General features: G+C 38.4%; 1 protein-coding gene across 1 annotated transcript in view; it reads right to left on the minus strand.

Moving 5' to 3' along the window:
- LOC145403989 (intraflagellar transport protein 81 homolog) overlaps positions 1-12,342 on the minus strand; it is a 49,933-nt gene that overhangs the window by 5,140 nt on the left and 32,451 nt on the right. The window contains exons 11-12 of the mRNA XM_080275591.1: positions 11,733-11,922; positions 1,303-1,427 (exon numbers count right to left, since the gene is read on the minus strand). Coding sequence (XP_080131717.1) covers positions 1,303-1,427; positions 11,733-11,922 — 315 coding nt within the window. The remainder of the gene's footprint in view (positions 1-1,302; positions 1,428-11,732; positions 11,923-12,342) is intronic.

The following is a 12,342-nucleotide window of genomic DNA, read 5'->3' on the forward strand; positions in this document are numbered from 1 at the left end:
TCCAGGATGCAATACAGCACCCCATACTATTAAGCACATTATGGAAGACTGCACTGCACACAATCACCTACGCCAACAACACAATATACACTCTTTGAGAGCTCTGTGGGAAAGCCCGGTCTCGGCCATGGCCTTTCTAAGGGACTCGGGGCTGTTCGGCCAGACTGCCTAGGGAACAACTACTACTACTACTTGATCCCTATGCAAACTTATGCATGGTGCTACGCAAAGACTGAAAGAGAGAGAGATTTTTTTTCTTTTCACCAGATGATGTCCTGGATGTTTATCTTCAAGTTTATAATAAACAAGATTTTTTTTTTTTAAACTACTCCCCTACATAAACTTACGTATGGCCCTACACGAAGATGGAGAAAGAGAGAGATTATTATTACTTTTTTTTTCACCAGATGATGCCCTTGATATTTATCAAGTTTATAAAAAAAAAAAAAAAAACTTATTTCCCCCTAATTTTCTGCGCACCACAGGGTGGGATACAAAAAAGTATTTGAGCAATCCACAGGTTAAGGAAATCCTTACATGACTATGATCGTACCAACTTTGGTATGTGAAATTGATGTTTTGCTATCATCTCCATGCAAGTTACTTTGAGGTACACAGTATTACTGTCGTAACTCCAGTATAGTGACATCCTTTTAATCTTATTCTTGTTATCTCAAGCCAAGCTGCTTTAGCTGTGGGGAGACTTTTTGTAGTGAAAGGGTTAAGAATGCTCTCCATTAACCTCTTCACAACCAGGTGTTCCTCCCAAAGTTGCATAAATTGTCTGGAGGTGCTGTAGCTACAATGAAATGAGTAACATACCATCAGAGTGAAGAGGTTAATAAAGAGATGTGAAGCAAAATACCACAACTTTTCCCATACAACTAGTAATGTCATTTGGGTGAAACTGGGAAATCAGTTTAAAAGGTGGTACTGGAATTTTTGCAGATTATTTTTCTATAATCTATTGTGGACTTAAGAAAAAAAAAATGCAGAATGACAAAACAAAGCACTCAAAGAGTGAAAACCTCCACCTAGGCAGCACAATCCCATCTTTACAGTTTGACTTTTTTACTTTTTCTCACCAAAAATTTAATCACTTATTCCTCTGATGGTCCTCAATCATTACTCCAAATCTGGTGCAATTCCATATACCATAGTTGTTCCATAGTGGTGCTAACAGAAAGACAAACAAACTTAGCTGAAAACATAACTTCCTCAAGGAAGGTAAGAAAGAATATTTAAACAAGGACTTATTGTGCTTACTTCATAATTATAATCTGATAATAACAATTATGGTACCTTAACTTCCTGCTCGAGTTTCGCCATGTTTGAGTCCAGCCCAGCTGCCACAGAATCATATGAATGCTTTTTCTCATTGTAGTCAACCGTCAGATCCTGCATTCGTTGGCGCATTGGTCGCAGCTCTGATGGTAAATTATTGTTAGCCTATTGTCATCATCATCATCCAACCCTACTTCCCCTTCTATTTTATCAGTCATCCAATCCTTTACTGCCCTGTCAGAGGCATGGAAGTGTGGGACTGGACTACTTAGTCCTAATATTTATGGCATAAATGAGCATTTATCTTCCATGATTGGTCTTATCATTTCGTTTTTAAAGGCTCCAACATGCTTGCATGCGTCAGCCATGGTCACCTAATGGCGGCACTCCATGCTGCTCAATCTCTGGCAGCTGCCTTATTGTTCCTTATCCCTGAGGTCACACTCAATGACCTCGTCCCAAGTCTTTTTCAGTCTACCTCTCACAACCCTACCCCTAACGTTTACACTTCTCATTTTCTGCACCCAATAATCATCTCCCATCCTTTCCACATGCCCAAACCAACTCAATCTACTTCTCCTCATCACAACACCAATACTAAAGTGAACAAGAAACATCAGCAATCCATACCCTTATGGGCCACATCTGCTTTGAGTGCTTTAACCTACTAGGCCACCAGACATTCCATTTGGTTATATGATCACCACCCAATATACTAAGCCACTAAGCCATCAGGCATTTAATTTGGCTACATGATCACCGTTTCATTTAGTTTTGTTTTGTTTTTAAAGGCTGCAACATGCTTGCATGCATTGGCCTTGGTCACCTAATGGTGGCTCTCCATGCTGCTTGATCTCTGGCAGCTTCCTTATTTCCAGTCCCTTATCCCTGAGGCCATGTTCAATGATTTCATCCCAGGTCTTTTCCGGTCTACCTCTCGCAACCCTCCCCCTGACATTAACACTTCTCACTTTCTGCACCCAAATATCATCCCCCATCCTCTCCACATGGCCAAACTATCCCAATCTACCTCTCCTGATAACAACACCAATACACTCCAGTCCCATCCTACCTCTCAACTTTTCCATCATAAACCTGGCCCCCACAGGCCTCATACTCAGGGATGCACTGCACATCCACCTAATTATTGTCATTTCTGTACATTTGTGCCTGCAAATATCCTATTCCTTTACTGCCCTGGTCTCACTACCATACAGCATTATACCCCTAATACATGTTGCATACAAAGATCCCTTAGCACAGAGGGAGAGCCCTCTCAATGTAAGGAGTGGCAACAGCTCCCCGAACTTCTTCTAACCACTCCTCACTCTAACAACATAGCTAGCTCCAGCCCCATTTCCAGCATATAACATGTTTCCCAAATAACAAAACTCCTCCACACACTCAAGAGACTCACCAGCAAGATCAATCCTTTCACGCCTCATGATCTCCACATGCCCTCCCCGACACATAGCACACATGAAATCAGCTTTATCTTGCAGCCTGCCTTCAATACCATTACATCTCTCATGTACCCACTTATCACAAACACTGCACAAGACAGAATTACTTCCCACGCCCTTGGGGCAAATTGCACATGACCACTCTCTCTCTTCTTTGACTGTTCTGCCATCAGCCCTGGATACAATTACTCTTGTTTTATCTGCATTTACTCTGAAACCCTTGTGCCCCCATACTATCTCTCCACTTCCTAAGTCTTTCCTCCGCCTCCCTTTCATTTTCTGCAATCAGCACCAAATCATCAACATAGAACATCTCCCACTGGAGTCTATTTCTGAAGGTACATGAAAGGGCTCCAAACAACATGATGAACAAAAAGGGAACATTTCCCTAGGGACTCTGTCAAAGGCCTTCTCCAAAACAACAAAAACAAAGTACAGCTTCCTTTTCTTTCCTATATATTTTTCTTGAAGCTGTCGAACAATGAATATAGCATTAGTGGTCCCAATGCCTGGCATGAACTCAAACTGTATCCTAGAACTCTTTCCATTACCTTCATTATCTGGTCCAAAAGCTTTATGCCTCTACAATTTCCTCTTTCCAGGGCATCACCCTTCCCTTTGTACACATTAACAATTACTGTACAATTACACACTCGTACATAAACGTATTTATCAAGTCAGAGACTAACCCCACTCTTATATCTCCTGAAGCTTTCAACATCTCAGCAGTCGACCCAGACACACCTACTGCCTTCCCCACCTGCATCCTAACGACAGTAACACCTCGATATAACAGACCTCAATAGACCGGAATTCGCTTTTATCAGAATAAAGGAGCAACCGGACTAAATTCTTATACAATACAGTATATCAGAAAAAGTCCGATAAAGTCTGAAGCAGTCCGTACTGCCTGACATAGCTATGTTCACCAAAATAAGGCAAATAAAAGATATGTTTATCAGTGTACAGTACAGTATTATTATATATATTATACCATTTGATTAGAGTAGTGAATGTAAAATACAGTACAGTACTGCAATGATGTTGAAAGCAGTTTAAAAACTGTTGGTGTGATCCAGACTCGTGTCTGATATATCGGAAAAAGTCCGGGTTGGCAGGGGGATGGCCGGATGTTACTTTTATCGGAATGGCTTGGGCCCCAATTAATCTGTTATAGTGAGGTTTTACTGTACTGCCCTGCTCACAGTAGCAATGTCAATCAAAGGCCAAGGGCCAAACACTGGATCTGCTGGCCTCAAACTTACCCTGTTCCAATCAAACTCTTCATTCAACAGTCAGTTATAATGCTCTCTCCAGGAGTTTTTAATATTCCCACTGTTCACCACTATCTTTTCTTCATCATTCCTCACACTGCTCACCTATGATATTCCTGTTTTCCCTCTTCATCTGATTTGCCACCTTAAATATCACATTCTTTCTTTCCACATTATTCAGGTTATCAAGTAAAGGTCTCTGAGATTCAGACTTTGCCCTGTAAGCCTCTTTACTAGCCCTACACTTGGCAGCCTCTTTGTCACCACCCTTTTTCCATTCCTGGGAATGCCTTCTTTTCTCCGTAACTGCAGGTTCTTCACCCTCATCCCACCACCAAGTTACTTTATGTCTTGGGGGGGGCCCCTTGTCCTTCCACACACTGAATCAGTAACTCAGGAGGTTGTTCTTTAGAGCTCCGTACTCTTCATTAACACTTCTGTCAACGGCTCCCTGTTTAGCCACCAATCTATTCATCTCGCTATAGACGGCATCTCTTACTGCTTGGTTTTTCAACTCCCATACTTTCCTCCTAGGAGCATAGCTCCTCTTTTTCATCACCAGTTCCTTAAGCACCATGTCACATATCAATAACTTGTGTTGCTACACACAGTCCTCGCTCCCTATAACTTTAACGTCCCTCACTAACCTCAGCTCTCCTGACCAGGAAATAGTCCATTTGCCTGCTATTTCTCCCAGACTCATATGCAATCAACTTACTCTCCCAAAAATGTGTGTTGCACACAATCATGTTCATTGCCTCTCCAACCTCAAGCATCCTTTCCCCTTCTTTATTTCTTGTACCATATGCACATCCCATATGTACTCCTTCATTTCCTTGAGCTGCTTCACCTACATGACCATTCAAGTCTCCTCCCAAAACTACAATCTCATTATCCCCCTTATTACTTACTACACGTATAAGTCATCCCAGAATCCATCCTTCTCTACATCATCCAAGCCTGCCTGTGAAGCATATGCCAATTTAAATGAAAACAATATCCCACTGAACAAAATATTCACTACTATTATCCTTTCACTTACTCACATTACATTCATTACATATTCCATCCATTTCTCCTTTACCAACACACCCACAGAACCATATCCATCTGTACTACGTTACCAAAATAACTTGTGATGACAATACCTCCCAGAAATCATTAAGGCTGATCCTCCCCTATATCTGACTTCTTGCACACATCCAATATCCACCCACTTCCTACTCAGTGTCTCAGCTACTTCCCTTGCTCTACCCGTCAAACTTCCCACATTCCATGATGTCATTATACATCCATTCACCTATCATTAAAGGGTACCCAATTTTGGCTACACTGTACATTACATACCACATACAACACAGTAAGTTAGAGCAGGGGTACCAAGAAAGACTCAGCTACCGTTGTCCGTGAAGTGGAAGAGAATATAAAAAGGTGTAAATAACAGGTAATGTTAAATTGAAATAATGTTAACATGAAACTCTCAAGAGAGGGGTGCCTGTAATGAAGTGGTGGGATACAGTTCCTGAAAAAAACTTTTCTAAAGTATTCAAGTGTACACACACACACACACACACACACACACACACACACACACACACACACACACACACACACACACACACACACACACACACACACACACACACACACACTACACACACACACACACACACACACACACACACACACACACACACACACACACACACAAAAAAAAAAAACACTAGAGAGAGACAGCAAACGAGTCGGACATATATCACTGAGCTCCGCACTAGGAATACCTAAGTTATATCTTTCTGTGGGTCAAGTTTGTTTAGGCTAAATTAAGTGATGATCCAGCATAGTAAAACAAGTAGCTGATGGCAAATATGTGTTGCCTAAAATAAGTAAACATCTATAATTCAGTGTCCAGGAATGTGCTGAGTTTCCTTACGTCAGCTAGATAACACCAAGGCATGCAGACGACAGTGATGCAACAACTGTAAATAGAGATTAACTTTTCTTTAAGATGGATTCATTATTTGGAAAGGGGCCTTTAGAAGGTGCTAAGAGATGAGACTAAGGCAAAGAACAGGACAATGACTTCCACCTTGACCTGGTTGAAAAGGAAATTTACAATCAGTTACTCGAAAAAGTCAATAGACTAGAGAGAACTTTTCAAACAGAAATCGATGAAATTAAAATGGAGCTACACAAACAGAGGGAAAAAATGAAGAATTAATAAAGGAACTAAACAGAAAAGCTACAACAACAGATGAACTAACAGGATGTTGACTTCTACCCAGACCTGGTTGAAAAGGAAACTTACAATTAGTTTAAAGCCCCGGGCTCCTACGCTCTTCGTGGGGGCAATGTAGGATTGGATGATGAATGATGATGATACAAAGTCAATAGACTAGAGAGAACTTTTCAAATGGAACTGATGAAATTAAGAAGGAGCTATGCAAACAGAAGGAAAAAAAATGAAGAATTAATAAAGGAACTAAACAGAAAAGCCACAACAATAGATAAACTATCAGCTGAGGCAAATTCACTGAGAATGAAGGCTAGTGAAATGGGATGTACAGTTGTCAACCATGAGCATGAGAGTATTATGGATGATTTAAAAAATGATACGGAGAAAATCAGGCATGCATGCAGTCTGATAAATCAAAGTACCATAATAATACTGAAGAGAAAATAACACAGGTATATGAAATGGTGAGAAACTGCAATGATGAGGTACAAACTACATACGCTGCAAAGGTGAAAGTAAAGAATGATTTAGAAACAAAGGTAGAAGAAAAAAGCATGGGAAAGGAGGTGAAAAAATCATAAAAAACAACCCAAAACTAGTCAGGGAAGCAGTAAAGATTAACAAATCTATAGTAATCAGTGGCACTGGTGAAGAATAAAAAAAAAATCTAAAGAGACAAAAAGGAGATGGAAATAATGAACATATTGAAGCAAGTATTAGAGAATATCTCTGATAAAGATATAGATGAACATAAAAGGCTTGGGAAATATGAGATAAAAAAGTCAAGGCCTCTGAAAGTAACCTTTCAGAGTATAAACACCGAAGAGGAAATATTAAAAAAATGCCTGCAAACTCTTGCAAAAAGAGAAATTTAATAAAGTATGGATAAAGAGATGCCTAACTAAAGACGAATGGGGACTACTAAAGGAGAAGAGGGAGGACGCAAAAACAAAGAACAAGGAAAGATCAGAAGAAAAGAGTAAATAAAAAAAATAATACAGTAATTGGATTGCAGGTATGAAAGTGGTACATAACCACCAGGGAATAAAATGAAGGAAGATAGTAGACTCAAGCTATGGCAAATATGTAAACAAGATGATTAATTTGATGTACTCAAAGTAGATGGAATTGCATCTAAATTACTGGAGATGAAAGCCTATACCAAAGAAAAGGACCACATATTATCTGCCTAACTGAAACAAAATTAACTCCAAAGACATCAAATGATACCCTAAACTTAGAGGAATACAATATACGGTGAGGAGACAGAAATTTAAGAAGAGGAGGACGAATTATAATATTAACAAAGAAAAATCTACAAGTCAAAGAAATAGAACTAGATATACCCTCATAAGTAGAACTGATTGCACAAGTAATACAAATCTGAAGGGAAAGTAACTGTGGCAAATTTATACATGCACTCAAAATATACACTTGGGAAAGAGGCGAATAGGAAGACCTGACAGAAAGTACAATTCAGAGTTTATGAGCATTACTACATAGAATGGAAGACAAATCTGAAAGGATTATATAAACTGGAGATTTCAATACAAATATAAATTGGGATACTCTAGATGTCCGAAGCCATGAAAGATGTTGGGATCAAAAGCTCCTGGATCTTGTGCAGAAGTTTTTCCTAACACAACATGTAAAGGAAAACACCAGAAAATGAGGACCTGATGATCCATCAGTACTACATCTTATCTTTACTAGGCTAGAGAATTATATTGACAATATAATGTATCACCCTCCATTCAGCAAAAGTGACCATGCAGTATTAAACTGCAACATCAGGACTACATATGACACAGTAAATAGTAATGAGAGTTACAACAAGGGCCCAAACTACAAAAAGGGCAACTACCATGACCTAAGTAAGTACTTCTTAGAAACAGATTGGGAAAAGAAGCTTAGAGGACAAGATTTAAATGTTATATATAGAAAATTCTGGGAATTTTATGAAATACAAGTCCAAAATTACATCCTTCAACACAAATAAACAAATGAAAATAAAGAAATGTTTTAATACAGAATGTAAGAAAAGAAAAAGAAAAAAGAGATTTGCTGTGGAATAGATACATAAGACTCAACAGTGAGAGGGCATGTAACAAATATAAATTGGCAAGGAACAATTATACAAGGATATGGAAAGAAGCTCATAGACAGTTTGAGGAAGACACTAAAATTAAAAGTAGTGATCAACAAAAGCCGTTTTACAGCTACATCCGAAGCAAAACCAAAGTTAAAGATAAAATACAGTCCATTACAGATGAGGGGATCATCTATACACAAGAAAGTAATACAGCAGAATCTCTCTCATTCGGACTATATGGGGGGAAGGGTTGTCCGAATTAGCAGATTGTCATGATCATCAGGGTAATCTCCAGTTCATACCAGAAACTATCTACATATGGTATGTTTGTTAATTATTAACATATGTGGCATTTTTAGAGTTTTTCTGTTATTTTCACCACAGTCACTGTTTGTAACATCAAAATTTAAAGCAAACTGTCTAATTTTATCTTTGTTTTTCTTGATGTCCGACACAGTTTGTTTGGCGATACCAAACTCGTTCACGAGTTTTCCTGGAGGAACACCAGCCTCTAGTTTATCCAGTATTTTCACTCTATCTGCAATACTTAGTGTTACATGCTTCATTTTAACACCTTTATTCAATGCAGAAGCTACACTTGCATTAAGGGGCATGGTAAGGAGGATTAACTTTTGAAATACAGCATAAAAATATAAATGGTTGGTGAACTAGTTGATGGAACGAATGCTAGCGTGTGTTTAAACAGGCGCCCATGTTGCGACCTAGAGTGATCCGAGACTAAACGAATGACGATCGCTTTCCGCGCCGATACTGAAAATGACTTTAGAATTACTTTCAACATATTTTTGGAGCTTATTATTTTTAAATTTTGTCTGAATTAACAGAAATCCGGATCAAAGGGGTCCGGACCAAAGAGGTTCTACTATATTTGTAAAGCACTAAATAAAAATTTCCGATCAGTTTTTACAGAAGAAAATAATTTTGAGAGAGATGACATGGAACATGCATGCCCACACGTATTACCAGATATACCGATATCGAAAAAAGAAGTACAGGAAGAGTTACGTAAATTAGACAAGGGAAAAGCAAATGGTCCTGACAAATTTTCAGGCTGGGTGATACATGCATGTGCAGAAGAGTTAAGCGGACCATTATATTTAATATTCAAGGAATCCTTAGGTCAAGTTAAACTACTTAATTTCCGGAAGAAAGCAAACATTGTTCCCCTATTCATGGAAAGGAACAGACAGAATCCACTCAACTATCAATCAATATTACTGAGCAGTGTTGTAAGATATTAGAAAAGCTGATAAAAAAAGTTTGGATAAACCATCTAGAACACAGTATGTAAACAAAGGCCATTTGGTTTTAGAAAGAGTAAATCACGAGTTACAAATCTTTTAAGCTACTATGATAGAGTTGCAGAAACATTAAAGAAAAGAGAAGGATGGGTGGACAGTATCTATTTAGATTTAAAGAAAGCATCTGACACAGCACAGCACCAAAGACTTTTATGGAAACTGTATCATCAAGGAGGAATCCAAGGTAATCTGTTCTGTTGCACGCAAGATTTTCTCAGAAAAAGGGAAATGAGAATAGTACTAAGGGGTAATTACTCATCATGGAGGGAAGTGACTAGCAGAGTTCCACAAGGATCAGAGCTGGTACCAATTATATTTTTAGTATATATAAATGACACAGACAGAAACACTGAAAATGGAAGCTATTTGAATATGTTTGCTGATGATACAAAAATACGAAAGAGAATTACTAACACAGATTCTTGCAGAGAGCTATAAAAAATTTAAATAAACTTCATGAATGGAGCAATAAATGGCAAATGGAATTTAATGTGGACAAGTGTCAGGTAATTAAGTTTGGCAAAAGTAAAAAAGGACCAGACTGGGATTATACGTTGGGAAGTTCAACCCTACATATATCAAAAAGGGAAAAGGCCCGAGGAGTTATTATCAATAACAGACTATCTTCGGCTGACCACATCAGTGAAAAGGTACGTAACATGTATACACTGCTTGCTGATATGAGAATAGCATTCACATATATAAATGAAGACATGCTGAGAAAGATAATAACATCATTCATCAGACCAACCCTGGAGCATGCATCAGTAGTTTGGCATCCTCATCTCAAAAAACACACATAAGATTGGAAAAGTATAAGGGGCCACTACAAGATGGGTAACAAGCTTAAGGGATCTAAGCTACGAAGAAAGACTAGAAAAACTGAATCTATGAACACTACAGGAGAGAAGGAAAAGATAAGACATGATTATGTTATATAAATGCATCTCAGGGAAAGAGAAAATAGAAATAAATGAGTATATAACCTATGGGGAAGCATCAGCAAGAGGACACTGCAAAAAACTACACAAAAAGAGAGGTGATGAGGACATAAGGAAATTCAGTTTCCCAAACAGGACAACTGATCAGTGGAATGTGCTACCTAATGAAATTGTGTGCCAAAACACTTCATAAAATTAAGGATATGCATGATAAAATGGTTTAATACACAGGACGGAAGGAGCTTGACTCATTCCTGTAAAGATACAATTAGGTAAGAACAATTAGGCAAGCAAACACACACACACACACACACACACACACACACACACACACACACACACACACACACACACACACACACACACACACACACTCTCTCTCTCTCTCTCTCCTAAATATATAAATATATATATATATATATATATATATATATATATATATATATATAGAGGGGTATGAGTGAGAGATGTTTGCATATAATTATGGTAGATCTAACTTCAGTTTCATGAATACCTGTGTGGCAAAACAACAACAACAATAACTCAGCATCATCTTCATCATAATCTTTTCAACCTTAACTCCCATATAAGAGATAAGACACAGCATAATTGAAACACAAAGAAAGAAAGCACAAAGTACGTACTGTACAGTACAGTGTGCACAGTGAACTGGGCCACACAGTTATTCATAAGTCACTCAAACCTTTGAAATATTACCTTTATTTCATTAACAAAAACATTCCGTACATATTATAATGAATTTTCAGCATTTCTAAATTTCAAAATCTGTTTTGATATTTTGTCCATCACAAAATCACTGGGACAATTCTGGGGTGTTATCACTGTTCATCTATTACTTCTGGATCTCCTTCACACTTAGAGCAAGTAATCTACTAACTCTACTTCACACTTAGGGCATGGCCAACCATTTTCCTCCCTGATGTATCATTTCAAAGAAATCATCTATGAGCACAGAAACACATCAAGCCTTCCTCAGATCAGGAATATTAGCTACTAAGGAGTGTAAGAAATGGCAGAGGTGAAATATCAGTACACATACTGTCCCTCATTTACGTAGCCATGGATGAAAATAAACATTCACTAAGCATACACTTCTCACCTTTGATGATTGGGGCCAAACGTGCTTTTCTCTCTGCAATTTTGTGATTTAATTCCATCACCATCCCTGACATCTCTTCCAGTGTCTGGCCTTTCCGTTCATCAACTTCAGCCTTCATGGAGGACACTTTTTCCATTGTTTCTTGAGCTTCACGGAAACCTGCCACTCCCATTTGGACCTCCATGGCATTCTACAATGATAAATTTTGACTCCTTCAGTCAAATGATATATACTTTCTACTTCATTATTACTACCTTCTGACTTGGCAGAGTAGTGCAGAGTTTTGCTGATGTCTGTGAGCATCATGCCTTGAGAGTAAATGTAGAAAGGAGTAAAGTGATGGTTACTGAGAGAGAAGGTGACTCTCAGTATGATGTTACAGCAAATGAAGAGAGGCTGGAATAGGTAGCAAAATTCAAAATACCTGGGTACAGTTATAGAAAAGAGAGGAAAATGTGCAAAAAAAGGGTACAAGAGAGTGGCACATGGAAGGAAAGTAGCTGGTGCTATGAAGGGACTAATAGGAGACAGAGGCTCGAGTGTTGTGCCAACTTCAACATATGGATGTGAGACTATGGTGCAGAATGAAAATAAAAATTCAAGAGTAAGG

The sequence above is a fragment of the Coenobita brevimanus genome, chromosome 62, assembly GCF_032717465.1.
Source record: "Coenobita brevimanus isolate Jiangsu-jjx chromosome 62, ASM3271746v2, whole genome shotgun sequence".
Classification (NCBI taxonomy): Eukaryota; Metazoa; Arthropoda; class Malacostraca; order Decapoda; family Coenobitidae; genus Coenobita; species Coenobita brevimanus.